This window comes from Coturnix japonica, chromosome 7, assembly GCF_054131305.1.
Source record: "Coturnix japonica strain WE chromosome 7, WE-NBRP24, whole genome shotgun sequence".
NCBI lineage: Eukaryota > Metazoa > Chordata > Aves > Galliformes > Phasianidae > Coturnix > Coturnix japonica.
Genome location: NC_140669.1, coordinates 6026510 through 6049115, shown reverse-complemented (window position 1 = coordinate 6049115; position 22606 = coordinate 6026510). Strand labels below are relative to the sequence as shown.

General features: G+C 37.0%; 1 protein-coding gene across 4 annotated transcripts in view; it reads left to right on the top strand.

The window, feature by feature from the left end:
* Positions 1–22606, top strand: part of MGAT5 (alpha-1,6-mannosylglycoprotein 6-beta-N-acetylglucosaminyltransferase) — a 108876-nt gene that overhangs the window by 25180 nt on the left and 61090 nt on the right. For 3 of the 4 annotated variants that reach the window (XM_015868886.3, XM_085552196.1, XM_085552198.1), the window contains 2 exons: positions 15664–16052; positions 19863–20030. In XM_015868886.3, coding sequence (XP_015724372.1) covers positions 15815–16052; positions 19863–20030 — 406 coding nt within the window. In that variant the 5' untranslated portion in view covers positions 15664–15814. Of the gene's footprint in view, positions 1–8172; positions 8269–15663; positions 16053–19862; positions 20031–22606 lie in introns of those variants that run through there. The other variant, XM_085552197.1, reaches the window with a different exon arrangement.

The window sequence follows — 22606 nt, the reverse complement described above, 5'->3', positions numbered from 1 at the left end:
AGCACTGTTAGGTAGATCTTTGGGTTGGGTGGCTGCCCCAGACAAACTTTAGCTGAGCTAACTGCTGGCAGAGGTTTACAGCGCCCTTTAAGTATTCTGACCAATCTGGCTTTGGAATACTGTCCTAAAGTTTAGTCTGGACTACCTATGAGGCACAACTTTTATTCCACCTGTTACTGTGAGTGTCTTGAAGATGATGCCAAAGAACAAAAGATTACTAAGTAGATAGATATTTCTTTTTTGGGCACACCTAGTCCTTAGACTGATCAGATTTTACATGGCATGAGAAATGACTTCCCTTGACATTTCTCTTACATGTATTTCCTTTATTGTCAAATTATTTTCCATCCAGAGCATTATTTGGTGTTCTTACCGTTCTTACATTTCTTTACATTCAAATGTATGTACTGAATATGCCAGGAATGTACTTAAGCTCATAACTTAAGTATGTAACATATGACTGTACGGTATAAACAGCATAGCAGTAAACTATGATTTCTTGTTATGAGGACAATAAGGGATATGAAAAACTTCAAATGTGGGCTTTCCTGTATTTAGGCAGATAACGAGGAGTAGGTGAAAAATATGAGTTTTCAGTGCTGGTTCTCAAACCCACAGAAAAGCTTTCTTTTCTTGTGTATGCTTGAGCTACGCCCATCATTTTGGTTGACTTTATCACTGTAGCAAGTATAATGTACCAAATCATAAAGAAAGTCTTGGGGATTTTTTTTTAGCATTGAAGAGACAAAAAAGTTGTTCTGGAAAGAAGAAAGAAAAAGCTGGTGCTGGAAATTTCAGACCTCACTCCTACTGTTCTATAAATTGCTGTTAGTATTCCTGTCTCTGTGTGAGCCCTAGGTCCAGGCCTGTGGTTTAAATTATAAACAGAGATGAGATACTCTTATACAAGAATAAGAGTGCACAGATGGAGATAATCAGAAGTGACTTAATGTGTCGGCATTTTTAGAGGTGCTAAAAGCCCGCGGTGCCAAGTAGATGTTGATGAGAGAGCTACAGGTGCAAAGTATTCTCAGACATATCCTGAGAGGTTGATTTCTAGAAGGTTTTTAGACACCTTTGGAGTCTCATTAGGTGCAGTGGGAACTGTGCATTTGGATGTATTCAGAAAATCCCACAGATGCCTCTTTATGTATCTCTTGAGATTTCTATAACGCTTCTAATTTTTGCTCTGTTGACAGTTGCCAAAATTAAAGGGAATTTTTATAGAACTTGCCTTATTGTTCTTGGTTGTTTATAAGAAGTCATGATTATAGGGTTAAAGGATTAAGGGTTAAAGAGGAGAAATGGTAAAAACTGTCAGGGATGGTGCTTTACATTAAACCAAGTATTTCTGTGGGATTCATTAACCCCTATGATAAACTAAAATTCAAGCAAAGGACCTTTTTCCCCTCTTATGTTCTACAGGCTATATTGTTTGTACCGTTTGATATGTTCAGATAGCTACAATTGAACTTTATAGCCATAAACAGGTATACATGACTTGCAGCTTGACGTTCTCAAGAGTGATTAATGAAATTGGGACTCTTCACAATTTTGTTGGGAACTTTTTTTTTTGTTTAGGTAGTCACACATTCTCCAGTAGCACTTCAGCATGAATACAGCTACAAACAGCACTGTCACTAACAGATGGAAGGTGGTAGGATCAACCTGCTTATTGTTTAACCTAATCATTTCCACTCTTTTAGGTGACATTTCATTTCTTACTCATCGCTCAAGCTGCCAGTTTTTAAGATTTGAAGTGTAACAGGGGGAGGTGACACACTGGTTAGTTAACTGTTCCTGCTTGTATCTCTCTTCTGCTTAAATATATGCAGTTTTATATTGTGTCTCTTAATGCTGTATGTTCAGTGACAACCTCTGAAGTACTGTGTCTTCAGCGATACAATTAGACAAATTGAATTCTCCCTCCTGCTTTCACAGGAAACTTAAAGCAGTTAAATGGATGATCTTGTTTCATTGGAATTTGTAACAAGCCCTATCTGCCTATAAATATATTTTGTTTCTCTTACATTTTTTTTCCCTGTTGATATATAGGATTACACAATCTGTTGAAACTTAAGTGTTGTTACTCTTCTTCATGACCTCAATTAGCTTATTTGATTTGCTTTTCTTAACTAAATGCCTGTTGTGACGTTTTATGACTTACCTTCCCAAACCTGACCTTCTGACATTCCTTCACCAGGTTAAAATGAAACAGTTCAGTGGAGGAGAGAAAATGTTAGTGAATGTGTTTTTATGTAAAATAAGTTGAATTCAGTGGCTGGCTTTTCATAATTTTGGAATGTTAAGCTTATAAAGGACCGATTGTCAAGGTTCTTGTAGGGTTTTTGCCTTAGCCCCCTTTCCCACCCCTACCCCCACCCCTCCTTTTTTGTTTTGTTTTTTTTGCTTTTTTTCTTTGAAAGGGGACAGTTATCTGTTGTTGTTCTCTGCAGATGGGCTCCTTGGAGCTGACTCTAAGTGTGCAGAGTGTTTTGTTAGTGTTTTTGCTGACACTTCTCCAAGGCTTGCTGGTTTCCATTTTAAATCTCTCTGATGTTTGTTCTCTTGCAGTGTTTGCAATGTCACTTCAATTTGCTCATGAAATTTTTTAGGCGTTTGTCCTTCAGTCACCGCTAATATTAGAGCTTCGTTATTCTTGGTTCCTACCTTTGTCCTTCAAACTCCTCCTTTTTTCCCCTATTCCCAAAAAAAGATTGAAATTTCAGCTGAAGCTGGGAAAGGTATCTTAAGAGCTGATCTTTCCATTACCATATATTCCTAAATGCTTCTGTGCTTTTGTAAAGCATATTTCACAAAAATGTCCTATATGTTGCTTTTTAAAATATCTGGGCACTTAAAAGAAAATTACTTGTCTCATGTTGTGTGTATTTTTCATAAATACACATAATGCTTTTTTTCCCACAAAACTTTTTAACTGATGAAAATGATTCTATTTGATTGCTGATGGTTGTCACAGAGGTGGCCAGCCTTCAATGGAAAATCGTATGTTTTTTATTGGAGTTTTATATCTAGCACACTATAAGCTGAATGGTAAGATTTACCATTATAAGTTTGTTAGTTTTTGTTTTGTTTTAAGAAACTGGTGCTACATGGGATTTTGTCTTTGTTTTAAAAGCACAGTAAAGTCATGTAATAGTCCTCAGTGTCCCCTTCAAAGACTGAAAGGTCAGTTGAAGTGTAGGGGAGATGCTTATCTTCTAGGTTTCTTTCTTCATTGTCATGCAGTAAAATTGAGTTTTCATCCTGTTTTAATTGAAAACCTCAAGAAATCAGCCATAATGTGTTGGAAGCACAGTGAATTTAATCATATGCAAGAAACTCTGTGTTAAAGCCTAACAAGCCATTTGTTCTTAACTTCAGTGACCTTTGGATTGTAGTCACGAATGACAACAAGCTACTGCAATCAGTAGCTGCAGTCACTGCAAGCTTCAAGTGTGCTGTGAGCATTAAGATGATATACTGGAAAGCAGCTCTGGTTAATGGCACTGATATGTTTGGATGGAAGCTTTTCTCTTGGCCCTGAATGGCTAAAGCTTTGCGAGTAGCAGACCTTATAAACTGAAGCCTTGATCTTTCAGCTGATCCCAAAGAAGTTGTTCCATCTCTAAGCCAAGTATTTGGTGGGCTGTTTTCTTCTTTGGAGACTGAAGGTCCAAGGGGGAGAAACAAAGGCTGAGGTATTTAAATCATTCTTGATAGAGAAATCTAAAAAATCTGATGCAGACCAAAATCATTCTGTTCTCTAACAGTATGTGCTTCTTGGTGTATGCTTATATAAAAATGAAGAAAGGATGTTATGCAAATCAGTGTTGCTTAGTTTGACACTCACTACGCAGCCACCTGTTAAAACATAACGGTATGGATGAGTCCCAGTATGAGATATGAAAGCTTTGCAGCTTGTGATGTTTGCTAACCTTCAGAAAGCAGATTTCGTTATCAAAGTAGAATTTAAGAGCCTGAAAAAGTAAACGTGTACAATCTTTGAAGGTAGTAGATAGACTGGCAAATAGAGTTGTGCTCAAGCCAGGAAGAGACCAGCCAGGTGACTCTTGTAGGAAATTTCACTACCTTTCTACTTCTAGATCTACGAATATGGATGAGGCTGAGTTTACAAACAGTATTTTCAGCTGTCTTTTGATTTAAAGTATGAAAAAAGCTTATTGAGATTCTTTGCAAGAACACTTGGCTAGTAGCCGAAACTCAGTATCAATAAACATATTTACTAATGCATTATCAGACCAGAGAGAGGAGTTTGTTCTCAGAATACGAGTGGAGTAACTACTGGAAGTTGCTGAAGTCTATAAAGGATATTTAGTTGTACCTCCTCTGTCATTTGTGGTTAGATATGTGGAAGTACAATATTTCTTAGTATCAGTGTGTACGTGAGTCTGTGCTCAAAATGTTTTGGAGACTGGCTGTTTTGAAACATGAAAGTATTAAAGTTCTGTAAAATTTAAGTTTACAGGAACTCTGAATTGGTGCTGACCACTCAGTGATGTTCGCCAATTTAAGTCATTAATGTGATGGTAGATGTTGCCTCTAGCATTGTCATACTACCTTAACACAGACCCATAATGTCTTGTGCAAAGGGGGTATTGTATTCTGTCTCTAATGACTATGGAGATCTGTAGAGTTGAGTATACATGTGAATGTATATACATGTAATGGAACACTTCTTTTAGTATATGCAATGGGCAAGGTCCTTATGGTGTGCTCAGATACAAGTGTTTGGAAGATAATTGCATAGAGATCTGACTAGATGAGATCAATTTTTACGAGGTTGATATACCAGTAGGACTAGCAATAATTTTGAGGAATAGTAACTGGGGGAGTTTCCAGTTATCCTGGAGAATTTATTGAAAAAAATATCATGAAATGGGAAGTCTGATCACTGGCTGCTGCTTCCTCATAAATGAAAAACCCAGCTTGTTCCTCACTCGGTGTGAAAGCTCTGCCACTTCTAATAATATCAGGAAACACCAAAAATTCCTTGACAAACAGTTTTCCTCTATTGATGTTTACAGTCCAGTTTGTGAGAATTTCTTAGTTAAGTGTTGCTTGTGGCCATGTAAACTCACTTTTATCTGTTGACATGTCAATCATCATGTTGATTGAATTGGATTTACTGTTCTTTATCTGTTAGGTTTTTTTTCAGTGTTGCATGACCTGATGTGTTCAGCCATTCCGGTAGTTCAGCCCTTGTCTTTTCAGGATGATTTTCCAGCACCTCATTGTCTGTCCAACATGTGTTTTGTTAACTTTACCTTGGACTTGCATTGATTTATTTTTTTTTTGTTTGGTTTGTTTTTTTTCCTACCTCATGTCTTCATTTGGGGCAATTGTTTTCTTTCTCGCCTTTTAATTTCTTGTCTAATTTAATGCCTCATTCTGTTGGTTATAGTGATTTTTTTTTTCCTCAAGTTTTCAAGGTTTTCTTCCTTTTCCTTACTGTTTTCTCTACGATTTCCTTCCCATATCTCTTATTCTGTAATTACATAAATTGCAATCTCAATGCATTGCTGTTTTTTTCAAATTCTTTCCCATAATTTGAAGATCTCAGCTTTACTTTTCCTGTTGGATCATGTTATCTATGTTTAACCCTTTATACCTAAAATATGAATACAAAATTGCTGCCTCTTTCATCTTTGTAGTCTTAATTTTCCAGTGAAGCAAGTCATTTAATTTTGCCCTTCTTAAGTTCAGAATGCAGTGGTTAATGGATAGCACGTGATGTGCGTAACTTTAGCATGTTACTGTGCTGCAGGAATTCCAGCAAGCCTTTTTGATATGGTTACAGCTCAGTCAAATGTAAGCTAAATTCTGATTGGAAGTGAATTCTGACTAAGTAAATCTGCCGCTCTGTGCCATTCTATAACCAAAACCATTAAAGGAAGCTTTTGTATACCTATTTGGTCATTAAAATTTCCACTTTGTTACTTGAGTGTGTAACTGCAAGTAATTGAATTATGTTTGTGTTGAGTTTTTTTCTGGCCATTTCTGTGGTGAGTTTGGTAGTTCAGGATAGTATGGGATGTTCCCTGACATTGCTTTGAATAGGATCTGCTCAATGAAGTGAGTTGTAACCTTGCTAATAACACTTGAACTTGTATTGCGGGGTACTCTTGGAGATCACAAACTGGATATCCTTTCAATTAAAGCATTCCAGGAATGCAAGAAATGTCCTCTGACTGTTGGCATTTAGTCATTAAGGTGGACTAGATACAATGCACAGCACTATCCCCTGCTATTAGTATGCACACCCTGTGCATCCCTGAGCTAAAAGGCGGGTGGTGTGAACACCAGATCCTCAAAGCTTGTCGTTTTGTTTTGCTGTTCTGTTGTGTTGCATGCTGACATAAACAGAGATTTTGAGACCTAAGGTGTGATTTTCTGTCTGGTAAAGGCAGCCTTCAGACTTCACTTCATGGTTCATTTAAGGATAACTTCAGCAAGGAAGTAGCTTGTGTAAGTTCTAGCTGCATCTTTCAAGAAGGGAAAGCAAATCCATGACAACTCTGAAACTAAAGCATTTGATGTTGTAAATAATTAAATTTGCCAAGATATTAACATTTACTTTGGAGCTGCACTGCAGAAGTTGTGAAGGTTTGCTTTCAGCACTGAAAATGAAACAACTTTTGTTAACAAACCTTGAATGAGAGTATTGCCTCAAGAAAAAGTACTTTGGAAGAAAATGTGGCTCCTCTAATTTAGGTGATTTACAAAAGGCATTGAGGCATTGAAGGAGGTGGATTAGAACCAACAGGTTTTCTTAAGCTTTCTCTGGTACAGGTAGACTAGAGCTATCAAGAGAACCTTGGGAGTGAGAGAGGATGAAAACACGGTGCGCTGTTGTTAATGACAGGGTATAAGCAATGAGGAGAGCTTTTGGGGCTCTTCATCTGTCCTTCAGTACTAGCAGGTTACTGAAATGTTATGTACAATGTCAACTCAGGACTTTTCCATATTATTTCCTGGATTTTGAGGGCAGTGTGTGTGTGTGTGCCCTTTCTCTACTCCTTGGAATTTGAGAGCATTTGAGAGCAACAGTGTGATATTAGCAATTCACATTCCTTAAGCTGCTTCTTCTGGCTGTATTCTGCATTTCTGGCTTTTTTTTTTTTTTTTTTTTTTTTTTTCTTTCTTTCTTTTTTTTTTTTTCCATTTAGTTTTGCAAGGAGCCACAGCTGAGGTAGAGCTATTCCTCAGTTTGCCAGTACAAGCTGTTCTACAGCTGTCAAGGGATGTTGGAAAAGGAGAGGCTGTTTTCCACCTACTCAAAATAGTTTATAAGTTTTATGCCCTACAGTATACTAAGTACAGCTCAGACTTCTGTAAAGGAAGCTTGTATACTTTATTAAATCTTGAAGAGAACTGAAAAGCTGACTGCCTTTCACCTGCATCCAACAGTTATAAAATATTCCACGTATATCAGTTGAGAATGGTGCCGTGTTTACTGTCATGCTGCTGGCTTTCCTTTGAAAATACTTCCATGGTTGTGGCTGTATCATTCACAGCAGATTGTGAGAATTGTCTGCAGGGAGAAATCCTTCTCTTGTAAAGGATTTTATCATTACTATCCATAACTGGCTGGACAGATGAGTACTACATATGTAGTGACAGTTTTGTCTGATGCTCCATTTAGCATTTACACAGTGACTCAATTCCCCTCAGGTGTTTTCCCCTCCAAAAGCTCAGGACCAGCATTGCGTTCACACCCTGCTATTTCTCTAAAGGTCTGTCTTGTGTGGCTGCTGTTTTCTAATTGGGCTTTTTGAATGTGTAGTGAACTACATATACATCCCTCTAAGCATTTGGGTAGTGTGAGCCCTGTTTTAGTATCATGGGGTTGTTACAATTTAACAAAAATTCCAGCTCTGTAGCTCTGGTGCTGCTGCTGACTCAGTAACACCGTAGTAACTCATCAGCTAGAATGGATTTGATTGCCTATGGATGTAAAACACATTTTTTTTCTTTGCAATGCTGTTGTTTCTTATTTCTCTTTATAAGTAACAGTAGTGACTTTCAGTGAAAGTGCTCATCTGACTGTATCAACGGTTGCTGAATAACAATGTTTGTGAATAGGATTTATACAGGAGATACAAGATATATGTTCAAATTCTTCGCTGTCTTTCTTTCAAATGAGATGCCAAACAAATTGCAATCTCACCATTTCTGATAATAAAGAAAACATCTTAAATACAGAAACTGGAGCAATGGAATAATCAATAGCGCTGCTGTTTCCAAGTGGGTGACTGTTGAAATTTTAATTCCATTAAATACTCTGCTTTGGAGGTGCAGCTTGTATTTTCAACCATTTGTCTAGCCACCTAAATTGGACTGTGTTCAAGAAGCTTGCCAAGAACAAATTTGTAGGAAGAAATGTTATTCTTTGACCCAGCTTCAACATGTTTTAAAGCAACTAGAAATAAATATTTCTGAAGACTTTATTTAATGTTCAGCTTAGGTAGTTTGGGTTATTTTCCTTTGTATGATACAGAATACTCTCACTTAATAACATATACTTAGAAATTTCTTAATTCTTTCTTTCTATTGTAACTCAACTTTCCTGTCTTCTGTTGTGACTATTATGGAAAATTTGGATATAGAATCTGGTGGCTGCAATCTATTGAAACCGAATTTAATGAGAATTTCTTTTTCGTTTTAATTATCTGCCATTCCCAGCAAAGCCTGAGGAATTCAAGTAAATTAATTTTCTTACACAGATGTACCTAAAAACTGAAATGTCTTCTGTTCTTCACAAACATTCCCTGTAAGAAGCAATGATAATGTAATTTGAGCATGAACATGTTTGGATCTTTCCTTGAATCTTGTACTGTGTTTTCAGCTGTCTAAAGACCACTTTCAGTGTGTTGACGATCAACTTGATAGGAGATGATAGCAAGGCGTCCACAATGATGAGAGCTTTCTTGTTAAATACAAAGCAGTTCTTGACTTTCCTCTGTGAACCGGACAGGGCTGCTGTTGAGAGCTGCTTGTTTTTTTCTTGGACAGGCTGCAAGATGTGATGTAACAGGCTGAGTTGTTAACAGCAGGGAGTGAATTTGAAGTATCTGCTTGATGCATGAAATGAGCTGATGGATTCATTTTTTAACTAAATCAATGGAGTATGTTGCGGTTTGTTTGTCCAAGGGACTTTTTGAAGGCATGAAAATCACCCATGTACTTTTTTTTGCTGGCTATGCAGATCTCTTCTAAGACTTGGGGTGACTGCAGTTTTCTGTCTGTTCTTAAGTTTCTTTCTTGCAAAATATAATGGAAAACAACTTTCCTAATCTTTTGATTATGTTGACATGCCAAGATATCCTTTTTCAGTGCAGAAATGCAGCTTGGGGAATCCTTTAATGTAATGACGAGAAATGTTAGTAATTTACCTTGCGACTTGCCTGTAAATAGCTGTAAAAATTCCAGTTTCATTCATTTGTTCCAAGTCAGGAATATTTCTGTTGCTCAAAAGTTGGAGGAAGTCTTCCTATTTCTAATCCTAAAATTAGTCCATTTTTTTTAATCTCTAAGCACTGTTATTAAAAGATCAAGATAGTTTGTGATTATGGCCTTAAATGCATTGTCTAAAGTGGTTTTAATCCATAAGGATTATTTGAATCATAATAACTTCAATCCATACGAATCTTTTCTTTTACATTTTCTTCTACCCTTTTTCTTTTTAATCCATATGAGTTAAAAGCAGTGAGATCATACAAAATTCCTTATCCTATTCTTTCTCCATGTATAATCTTCAGTGTGAGCTTCTTTGATATTAATGTTGGAGAACTCTTGAGCTCTAGGTCTGCTGCCTGAGTAGTATTTTGTCATCGTCTTGTTTGTCAGCTGTATTTTGATGTAGTTGTTTTCATTCTACATAGTTGTCCACTCTATCCATGCTTCAGAATGGTCTGATATGCGTCTTCACTTGAAACTTAGTGTACCCCCATTTACTAAAACTTTTTAAATGAATTCTTTAAAGGAAATCCAGTAAGATGTTGAATTAAGCAGAACGTGAAGGTTGGAGATGCAACTGTTTTCCAAACTTTTTATGTTAAATACTTTAAGGTGTATAAAACACCTGTGGAGTTTGTGAGTTCCAGAAGGGACTTAGGGAGAAAGATGGAGAATGGTATTGAACAGTGAGATCTCAGTGTAAAACAGAAAAGAATAACATTTGTGGCACTGCTTGATGGCTGCAGAGTGAACCTTTTGCACACTTCGAGGGGGAAAAACAGGCTTTTCTTACACCCTGGGTGTAGTGTTGTTCATCCTTTCTTTGTCTCTTGGTTCTGGCTGACAAGGTGTTTGCAGGGAGCTTTGCCACTGTAACAGCTTTGTGTTAACTGTTAATTTTTTTCTCATCCCTTCCTGGATTGTAACCCTGGTAAGCAAACAAAAGGGGCAGAAAATGCAATTTAACTTCTGTAGGAATAAACTGCAGAAAAATATATGCTTGGGAGAAAATTGAAAACATCTTGGAGGGCACTGTAACATCGCAGACCCACATGGGGAAATGCTTGTTAAGCTGCCACCCAAACTGTTTCTATGTGGAGAAATTTATTTTTGAAAGTGAAGGCGAGCTGCTTGCTCAAGATGAAAATCTACTTTTTCTATGGCATCTTATCAAAGGCTGCTTTTCTCTCCTTCCACTTTCATCCCACCACCTCCTGCCAATTTCTACTACACACACACAGAAAAGCAAACATGTCCCCCCAGCCGAAAAAAACAAACCCAGTATTTATGCTTTTACTCTCCCTCAGTCCATCTGGTCTGCTTTCACTGTTGTGACCCAGTGTTGTTCTGCTTTTCTCACCTCATGGTATTGCATCCCAAGTTGCCACTTCAGAACAGTCCGTGGTACCATTTCAGCTGTAGGTGGGGGGGGCTGAGAGAAAAGAAGCAGTGGCATCTGTCAGCTAAAGGAGAAGAACTTGTTGGCAGAAACGTTGCTGAAAATAAAGTTAAGCAGTAGAGGGAAAAACAGAACTAAGGCTCCGTAGTTCAGATGAGGGAATGTTTTTCTGCATCATTTTATATACTAAGGAATGTCTGTTTCAGACACACTTGCACGAATGTTTATGCGTGCTTTTGCTACTAGACAGGGCTGGTACAACTGCATGATTTTTTTTCAGCTACTTCTCCTTTCTCAGTAGCTGGGATTGGAAACTGTCTTTAAGGTGCATAGGGAATATGTTACAGGACTGATCACAACTAAGTGTTGAGAGCTTATGTTGAGACTGATGAAAATCTTCTGAGATGGCTTGAAACCTATGGGCCATCATACACATACAACTGAATTAACAATTGAAGTAAATTCTGATTAGTTGTTGAAATCAGGGGACTAACTCTGTTCTGACCACGTATTTCCTCTCTTCAGAGTAACCAGGTGTGAAAAGATCTGGATTTACTGTCTGCTCTGTGCTTTCTACACGGGGCAGAGGAGGTTTTAGATGGTTGCTTGTCTCTTTTAAGACATTACATCTGCTTCTGCACAAAGCATGGCTCTTGGCATGCCTTAGCAGAGGAGTGTGGGGATGTGGCAAGTGCTTTCACTCACCACTGTTTCCTGGCTGTGGCTCTGGTGTGCTGGCGGAGCACTGGATTGACGCTTGAATTGCCGTTAACTTCTAGGTTAGTGCATGCTTTGCAAGCATGGAGGAAACTCACGTCTTGATGTTTGTCCCATGTTTGCCTGTTAGGAGTCGTTCTACAGTATCAGATGGTTGCAAGCAGAAGTGCAGCATGGCCTCTTCAGCAAACAGTCTGGAAAACAGATCAATGTTTGCATTAGGATCCTAATGTGTGGGTTTTCTAAGAGAACCTCTTGGAGCTGGCTGTGATGCAGTAGCGAAATTTGTCAGTTAGGCATGGCGTGATGTTGAGGCTGAGTGCGTGTTTGTGCATGCATGTGGGTAAGAGGAGAATTATAAATAAGGAGATTTAGAGATTGCTGTGAGTGAAGGTTAAGAAGGCTGGTGAACTTGCTTTCTACAGATTTAAAAAGTTGAAGACAGAATTTCACTAGACTGATACTTGCTAACAATGTGCATGGCTATTGTTTATCTCTTACTCATTCTTCATCCCTGTCACTGCATATTCAAAGCACTTAATGTGTAACAGTCTCTATTCGAGTTAATGATGGACACTCAGCACCACAGAACTGATGCTGTATGTTGAGCACTTGTAGCTGCATCCTGTGATGATGAGACCTTTGTGTTTCTTGGTTCTTCCTAGCCCTGGGCCTTGTGATGCTGCCAAGGGGTGGCGCTGGGGCGGCCATTTCAGCCTCGCAGTTGGTGGAAGGCCTGAGGTCTGTTCCTCATAGCAGCAGTACTTTTTTCATTGAGTATAGAAATTGTTATACACTGTTTACTAGTCATGCAATATGAGCAAGCTCATGTTTGAGCACATAACAAATTAATAATAAATAATGTTTATCTGCTGCTACTTTTATGCTTCTGCTTGGACTAAGAACAATTAAGGTTTTATAGCTGTGGAGATGTTGATGAACAGTGTGGAATTTCCCCTTGAGTCTTTGCTGAAGATAGTGCAGTTCCAGGCTTACCCTGACTTCATTCCTTACATAGCTGTAGATTGAACAGAGCTTTAATCTTTCTGTAGGTACATACTGCAGAGATTTTACTTAATCTCTTCTAGCTCTACTGTAGATGAACATCAAAATCTGTTCACATGAATGTTAACAGTTTATACTGTATTTTAAACCATCAAATAAACAAAACAAGCTCACCTGTAACACGAAGGCTTAAAATGCTGAGAAATGTGTGGTTTGCATCTCTCATATACAGGGTATCTTTGGTATTACTTCCCTGATATCCTAAACAGTATGAGGAGTTTTTTGTCATGACAATGTAGGAATGGTAAATATTATCCTCTCTAACTGATGAATTGTCCAGATGCTAAAGAGTGACTTACTAAATATAGAACAGAAAAAAAAAGTTTAATGAAAAAAAGCTGTAATGAAATTGTTTGAAATTCTAAAAATACTAAGATTAGTAAAATTCTTATATCTATGTAGAATGGATATAATGTTAGGCCTTTATTCCAAAGAAATAAGCTCAGTGGCAGTTCTGGTTTGAGTTATGTTTATTGCAACTGGTAGAACTCATCTGTTTAAAAGATAAAGCATATCTGAAATAAGGAGAAAATGTGTACTGATTTGGTCATGATGAGACTGTGAATGATTGGGGTTGAATTTAAGGAAGAACAAAACAAAACTGATCTTTTATTAAAGCGTGGGCTTTTGTGCCTTGTATATCTTTTCATTTTCACCTTGTTTTTCTCACTTGACTTTTAGTTTTGGTACATTAGGTGTTGTCAGAAAATCAGGATGAATCATCTTCCTACCATTTTCGCATCAAACTGAACAACCAGGACATATCTGGAGAGGTGCTGGAATCATTTCAAGAGTTATCCTACAGTGAGACCGCCTCTTTCCAAAGCTTTAAAAAGAAAAAAGCATCAAGTCTGTTACACTTTAGAGGCACATACAGATATATTTCCATAAGAGCTGATTTCTTTTTCTTTTATGACTCGAAGGAGTGGGGGCCATTCTTCCCTTTGCCAGAGTATCTTAATTCTTTCTCATGGAAAAACTTCAGTATTTCCTGACTACCTTCTAATTTTTTGAATGTATTTAAGATTCTTTTCCTGTTTGTTGATGAACAAAGTAGAAAAGCCAACAGCTTTATTTATGTAGATAATGCTGATAAGGTTAGATACGTGCCAAATAAAAAGTAATACTTGTATTTTTTTGAATTGCCATTTTTAGTATTAACTGTGTTTTCACATAAACGAATTATTAAAAACTTGTTAGCACATGTCTGCTGGTAGGTTTACTTTCTTGTTCAGTGTCTTCATCTTCATGTAAAATTGATAATGGGGGATAAGAAATGCTGACTGTTTTATTACAGGTCCTGCTGCTACACAGAATGCTGTCAGTTCTCTCATGAAGCCAAGTCACTGAGGGAATTATGCTGGATACTTCCGATTTGTTTTTTGACATTGCAGTGTTGTTTTAACTATCCATCCATTTTTTTCACATCAGAGGTTGCAAGAAAAATAGCACAGCATTCAGTTTTTAGTTAAGTAATAATAGTCTACTTTGCAGTCGATCCCTGAGATAGAGTGAAATGAACTGAAACAAATAAAGTTTGTGTTTTCTTAGAAAACTGACTTACATATATGGAAAGCAGTTTTCTCTTTTGTAATGTTTTTCAGTGAAGTCTCAGTTTTTTGTTGCCATTCTTCCTAAGCAACAGATGGCTACAGATTGTTCTTTTAGCTACATAAATGCATGGTACAGTTACTTTCTGTTCTGCTTTTAGTTTTCTGCGTAACGCATTTATTTTGGCAATCAGTAGTAATCAGTAATTCTACATGCAGCCACAAGTTGTGTTGGAAGTTGAGTTGTCCAAAGGCATTTCTGCCCTTCTGCAGAACTGTTGGTTGAACTGAAAGGGGAAGATCTAAAGGGAATTTTAACCGAGTACTGCCAGCAGGCATCTGTGTAATTATCCTGTTAAAACTGAGCAACATCTGCATTATCTGTGCATGTGTAGAATGGAAGGGAACATTGTATTTTCTAATCCTGTCTGGGAGCATTATGAAGTTAAAAGGATCACATTTTACCAAATCTGTGTTTTAACATGATAGGTTACACTTAATTACCTCTGAATTACCTTTCTTCTATTGTAGGGTTTTATGCTAAAGACCCTGCCTCTGGCCATCATCACAGAGCTTTTCTTGCCGTTTGGATACTTTAAGCCAGTTTTTATCTTCAAGTTTAGAGTGAAAAGATGGTTCTACTGTTTCTCTTGAAGGCAGCTAGCCAACTCTTTTTCCTTAGTGTGGGAAAAGCATTGAGAATATTAATTTTAGATACAAAAGATGTGTTGTAACATTCACAAGTACGTGTTTTGAATTTAGCTGTAAAGTGCAGACTCATTGGATTACATTTTATGAATAAGGAGTAACGATGCATGGCAGAGGCTACACGGGAGAGATAAGAGGTTATTCCAGCTTTCTGACTACTTGCAGTGTAAGCCAGGAGAGTGTATCAGTTTAAATGATGTAGGCTTCTTTTTTTTTTTCCTTTCTTTCTTTCTTTTTTTTTTTTTTCCTCTTTCTCGCTCTTTACCCCTGAGGGAGTCTGATTTCCTGATCATCTATCTAGCCATATGCCATAGCTCTTGCCAGGATCTCCTAACAGTGTCATTGCCAGCTAAAATTACTTGTTTTCTGAGAGCTGAATTACGTTAAGAATCGTCTTAAATTGCTGCACTGGCAACATCACAAAGTTTTGTGTACACACAGGAAAAATAAAAATACATTGAAGCAACCTTGTCTTGAAATTTAGATTGGAAACATCTTCAAGCATTGAACTTGATCCAGATATTGAGAGGTGTTCTACACCTGCTCAGGCACATCGCTTTTCCTTTGTTCTGTTTCCAGGGCTTTTCTTTGTTTGTGCTCTGAGTAACAGCACAATATTGCTGTGTGTGAATCAAACACTTTCTGCATGGTTTTGGTACTACCTATGGTAAAGACTTAGTGTAGCTCATAAAAATTTCTAATATTTTGTGTTAATTTTGCTACTTTTCTTTCCTCTTGCAACAGGATGGAGCTGAAATTTGGATATTTGTTGACTAAGGAGTCGGAATAAGACTGAGTCCTGCTCTGTGATCTGCATATACTTGGACCATGAACTTGCTCTTTGGCTTCGTGCTTTAGAAACCTTTGTACTAACTGTGAGAAGCTGTTGGGAATCATGGCATTCTCTCCATGGAAGCTGTCCTCTCAGAAACTTGGCTTTTTTCTGGTGACTTTTGGTTTTATTTGGGGAATGATGCTCCTGCATTTTACTATTCAGCAGCAAACACAACACGAAAGCAGTTCAGTCCTGCGTGAACAAATTTTGGATCTCAGCAAAAGATACATCAAAGCATTGGCTGAAGAAAATAAAAATGTCGTTGATGGACCTTATGTTGGAACAGTGACAGCATACGGTAAGAGTGTGTTCTAGATTACATGATAATCTGATCAAGGGCTTTTCTAAGATGTCTAAACATTGTACTTTGTAATGCTGCTCAATTGACAGTACTGCATAATTCAGGTTTTCTGCACAGATGGAGAAGAACATTTTTTGCTTGTAAGTTATGAAGTGGGACAAAATTTAAATTTTCAGTCACTTGGAAATGAAATTATCTGCTTTTTTCCTTACATCTGTCTAGTAGCCATATATGTTATGCCACAAGTTACGTGTTAGAACATGGTTTAAAAAAAAAAAAAAAGTGTGGTTTTGCTGTTAAGGAGAACCTTAGGAGACTTTTCTCTTGGCATGTCAGAGTTGTAAGAAATTCCTTGTGCAAGAATAACTTGCTTTGCTGATGAAATGGAGACCTGCTCTGTTTATCTTCTTCTCTTTTCCATTGTACATTTATGGCCAGTCAATTTCGCTAACATTTAAGCTTACGTATGTGGCCTAAAGATAAATTTATGCTTAAATATGTCATACTTACCTCAGAGTAGAGAACATTCTTTTCATGAATTTCAGTGCTTTCTCTGGCAGTACTTTCTTTTGACCATTTCATACAATTCAGTTTGTGTGTGTGTGCATATGAAGCAAAGCATGTGGAAGTGAATGAAGCATATTATTAGAAAATAATAGTAAAACAAAAATGTAATCTAATATTACGTTAGGTAATGTTTCTTTTTAGTCTGATAGAATCACATCATACACCTTACTTTTTAGCTATTTTTAAGCTCACTTTCTTTTCTACTTACTCTCTTTGGTGCATATAATGAAAATCTTGTACTGGATGTCTTCTCATTTCTGTTACCATTTCTTACTCTGAAAAGAAAAGAAGAATATTGGAGCTTAAAAAAAGGTAACTTGCCAGTAAGGCTAAGAGTATCTTCTGTAGCTTAGCTAACAATTGTATTGCTCTGCTGATTAAATTTAACAGGGAGTCCCTATTCCTCAATTCTTCAATAACTTCTACTGATGTGTGTCTGCACTTTGAACTACACTGGTACTGTAATTTTACAGAGCAGTGCAAGCTAAAAAGAGTTGACTCTAGGTAAATATTTGGATTGAAGCCTTCCAAGCAAGTAGAGGTTTAAGGCTTTCACAGAGTTGCAGAATGTTTGAGATTGGCTGCGATCTCTGGGTCCGTCTGCTCCAACCTCTGCCCCAGCAACCAGACTGCATCCAGGTTGCTTTTGAGGATCTCCAAGGAGGAGACAGGTCTCTGCTGTACTGGGGAGCACTCCATATGTGGCTTCACTAATGCTGAGTAAATGGAAAGAAGCACCTCTCTTGACCAGATGGTGAATAGTTTGCGTAAGCTTTAAAAACCCTCTATCTGCTATTTAACAATTATCAGTGTCCCATTATCTTGTAATGATGACTGATGAAGAAAAACATTAAAAACAAAACAAAAAAACCCCTTTATCTTTCTCCTGAAGTTGATGGGTAACTGCATTAATCTGTGCCCTGGATAGGCCTGAGTGTACAGGATATCCTTAATCTGAACTCTCCCTGCAATTTTTTTGCTTACGACTTTTATTTCCTGTTCTAAATCCTGCTGTGGAACAAGTTGACTTGCTGCCAAACAATGGTCAAGTTCCCCAGGAGAAGTTAAAGGCATTTGAAGGTGCCTGAAATAACTGTAAAATTTTTGTAAGTTAAAGCTGAATTTTGCACGGAAAATTCAAGGCCTATGAATAAAAAGAATGTTTAGTTTAAAGACGAGTTTAGACAAGTTTTTTCAAATTAAACTGTTTTGAAGGATGTAAAGTCATGTAAAAATGCAGTGGGAAAAGTGCTATGGTGAGTAGATTGGTATAAATAATACTGTATTAAATTGAATAGTGTAGCCAGTTAGTCACTGTCCTGCTTGGCACACCACATTATTTGTTGATAGCAAATTATCAGATAAGCTGTTTTGGAATAAACAAGTTTCTGTCTCATGTTAATGAGAATAGGTAGAAGCTGCTTCATTATTCTATGACAACTACTGTTACAGAGTCGCAGAATGACTTGGGCTGGAAAGAAGGACCTGAAAGATCATCTAGTTTCAAGGCTCCCTCCCCCCAGCCTTATACAAGATTGCCAACCAAAAGAGCCCTAACTAGATCCGAGTGTACAGGATATGATCTTGAGTTTTAGCCTTTCGTTTCTTTTAATCTTATCCTCTGATTGCTATTATTGAGCACAGTCATGATTCCTGTGTTCAAGAGTAAATACTAAGTTTGCTTGCTTTGGCCACTTTTACCCACTCAAAGGCTGTTCAGTCATTCATTAATTTGGATTACACAGCTTGTTTGCTTTCTCACTTTTCTTTCTACTTTATATTGGCCCGTCAGATCAGAGGATCAAACACATTCTTTAAAAGAGTAGTACTTCAAATATACTTAGTGAGTATTAGATTTTTATCGTAGTATGCAGTTGTTTGCAAAAATTATTTTGAATCACTGCTTTGGCCCTCTCTTTCTCAAATTGGCCTCCAACTGCTTTTTTGTTCTGGCAAGAAGTGTCTTATATCAGTGTTTTAGTATTACTATCAAAAGATTACAATGCTAGCAGTTTTTCTCTTGATACTTTTTGTATACCTTTGAGTACTGTGTTTCTTCCTCATTTTTTCGTGAATATTCCACTTTACCTTTCTTCCTGGATTTTCTTCCTCTGTTTCACGTTCTTGTTGGTGTTAAAACCCTTTTCCACTCTTAAATAAATAATAGCTCCATTGAAGGAATGGGGCTCCATTATATTAGGAGAAAATCATAAGCTTTCCAAGTGTAACGACCTTCCCTTATTTACTCTCATTTGCATAACATTTGAGCTGCTCCTCAGGAAGAGTACAGTTTCTTATGGCAAAACTACAACTGGTGTTGGGGCAGATTTATCTCTTCAAATGTGAGGAGGAATTTTCTGTTACAGATCAGAAAATTAACTGATTCTGAAGCTGTGGAAAGCAGAAGGGGTATTATACATATATATGTGTAATAATGTGGGAAAATAATGTAAATTCATCATTATGAATTCATTAATCCTTAGGCAAGGGTAAATGAACAAAGAACAATACTTTCATCTTATTTGGCCTATTGCCACTTGAATTATAAATTTTTAACATGATAGCAGTCTATTTTTTTTCCCTTGCCTGTAATTCTTTTAGCTTACCCAAGTGTTTGTGTGACCTTCAGAAAACTGAAAAAAAGAAATAGAAAAGAAAAAAAAAAAACAAAAAAAACCACTTTTTGGGTTGTTATATGATAGGCAAACTCCAAATACCGTTTGTTGATTTCCTTGCAAATGGAAATGCTACATCTCATTAAACATGAGATAAGTAGGCAAAAGTCACAGTAAAGTTCTTCTGTTCTTAGGACATTCCAGTTAGAGAGGGTATGTCTCTAGGTAAAGTTAAGATGTGTTTGTCTATATAGAGCTCCAGAGTTATACCTGAAGGGAGATGGTGGGTGCTTATAAGTAGAATGCAGGTATTCATTGCTATTTAAGTAACTTATTATTACTTGAACTATTACAAAACATATGGTTTTTTTCTGTTTTTCCTATATGTGTGTTCACTGATGTTCATAGATCTCCTTGAAAGCAGGATGCATCCTACTTTGCTTTATAAAGTACATAGGAACAACAGTTACACATCAAAGAAAGCTTGTATCTAAGGCCAAGCAAAATAGGGAACAGTGGTGCACTGATGAAGTGTGTGTGTATTTATTCCAGTCTCATTCTCATATCTGTTTTTGATTCTGATAGTATGCATTCATTATTAAGCAATTTAACTTTTCTTTTGTAGATTTGAAGAAAACACTTGCAGTCTTGTTGGATAATATCTTGCAGCGCATTGGGAAACTGGAGTCCAAAGTGGAAAATCTTGTACTTAATGGAACAGGAGCAAACTCTACCAACAATACTACCACTCCAGCTCCCAGCTTAGGAGCAGTCGAAAAGCTTAATGTAGCAGGTGGGTACAGCAGTATTCTTTGACTGCTAAAGCTGTATTTTCTCTCGCTATGCTGTGTGTTTTTTCAGTTGCAGATATTTGAAATGTCTTTAAAAGCAAAATTCAAAAGTCTAAGCAAAATCGATTACACTCAATAGCTCTGATCTTTTAGAAGCTCAAAGACGTTCTGTGGTAACTTGCAGAAAATAATATTCTCTGCCAAACAAGTGTATTCTACTTTATTAATAGTAAATATTTCATACTTTAAAATGATTGTACATTAGAAGTCAGGCCAACCTAAGTCTGGCCTGCGCATGATTTTCCTAGCAAAAATAAATACTAATCTTGAGAGAGTGTGTTCAGATATTGCAAAATGGAGTAGATGTAAGCTTTGGTAGGCAAGTGCCATTGTCAGGATGTCAGCAAGAGTGGTTGTGAAATGATAACGTGGTTAAAGCATGCCAACAGACCTAAATGTCTGCTTCTCTGTCCTATCCTGTTCATACAAGATATTCAACCCTTATTGTTTCTCAGAGACGGAGGTCTCCTGTGTCTCATTTCCCAAATAATGTAGAAGTGTGCTCATAGGAATTTAGTAAAGCCCTTTGCATTCATTTTTTACTGTTGTTTTTTTCCTAAGTCTTTGGTCTTCATTAGACAGATAAGAAACTAAAAGAAATGTAGCACTTGGAGAGTGCTGTCAGAGTGAACCATGTTACTACTACAGGGAATACAACACTACATCTTAGCCATCATTGGAATGTGAGCTAGAACAATATTATTATAATTTCAGGGTTATAAATAAATATACAAAGACATTTTTCATTTTCTGATTTAGCAGAGGGTTGTTAGAGTTAGGATACTATGGTTAGGCTGTGGTTGGACTTGATGATCTTCAGGGTCTTTTCCAACCTGGGTAATTCTATATGATGTCACTGTTTGGGTATCTCTGGGATGGATAGCACCAATGGGCTAATCCTTGTGTATTTTGCTAGTTAAACTGCTTATATTTCTCCATTTGTAGCTTAAAGTGGAGGAACTTCCAAATGGAAGTGAAAATTTTGTTTATACTTCTGACTTCATAGTGGTTTCCTGACAGTAACAAACTCTAGAAGTTACGTAGTTACTGCTTTGAATTCCAAAAATAAACTTAGTAAGTATTGCAATTACTGATGCAAGTATTGCTAACACCTTCGTTAATTTAGAAAACAAACAAAAAGAGACTTTTTTTTTATCTGCAAGCTGGGAGGAACAGAAAAATGATTAGTGAAAATTTCTCCTTCCAAAGCCTGTCTGCAAATGGAATCCTTTCTTGTAGGTACATGCCTGTATTTCAGAAAACAATTGTAAGAACAGTTCTGAAATGCTGGGTGGAGGAACATGATAATGGAGAAATTATAGTTTGGTTTCAGAGTCCAGTAACTAGAATTAGTCTGTGCTTTTCTTAACTGATTTTACCTGACTGTAATAAACACGACAGGTATGTAGTTATGATTCAGATTTATGGATTGCAAAATTCCATATATTGAGGAAGTTTAAGGGCACTGACAATTAGACCACATTGGATTTTCTATATTGACAACCAGAATAGCAGTACAAAAATAGAATTCCATTCATCATATTAAAACGTATGTTTGTCTTCCTCCTGTTCACTTGTATGTTGCTTTTAGCGTAGATGCAAGCTTGTGTTTCAGTATGTGAGTAGTCTACACAGTGCTGAAGAGGGTGTGTTTTGAGAAACAGTTGCCAGTTGCAGTTGCTGAAAAAGTGGTTGAAAAATCATCTTGTTTAAAAATGCAGTAGTGTTTCTCAAAGAGCTGGGGTCAGAGGATACTTAATAGTGCCCATACAGATGTTGTGTGTAAAACTTGGTTCAGGAGAGTTATATGTAACTGAGAAACTTACAGGGTTGCTTCTAATGTACAACTTGTAAGCAAAAGTTACCACATTCTCTTGATATTGAATCTCTCATTTTCTTTCTAGCAAAACAAAATATATATATATCCAAAAACAAATATTCTATGTATTTTTCTAATATTCCTTTGGGGATATATGTATCCAGACATTGAGTGGTCACAGCAGATGCCGGAACAGATCTCCTGTGTGTTTGTGTTCTGCAGGCAACAGGTACCTATAGCTCTACACAAGGGTTAATAAGGGGATACACAGCCATTACAGCCTCAAATATGTAGAAGCAGATGGAAAATGTCATCTGAATCATATGAATGAGGAGAGACCCAATAAATAATGTTGCAACTTTTTGTTGTTACTTTTAAAACAAGTGGATGAGGTTATTTGAAGGGCAACTGAATGTCATCTTAAGCTTTTATCAGTGTCTTCTGTAGGTTTTCTTGATAAGTAAATGATAGCACCAGTATGCAAATGATGAGGTAGGCAAATTTGTTTAGGAAGAGATAAAACATCCAGTATCTGGGCAGCAAAGATTCAAAATAAAATAAACCAACATTCAAGAAACAGAATGTAAATGAACTGTGGCAAATGTTAGATAATATGAGCTACAGAGTCCAGAGTCCCATATTGTTGTTGAACTGGGAGGGTTTACAACTTATCATGCAAAAATCATAAATTACATCATA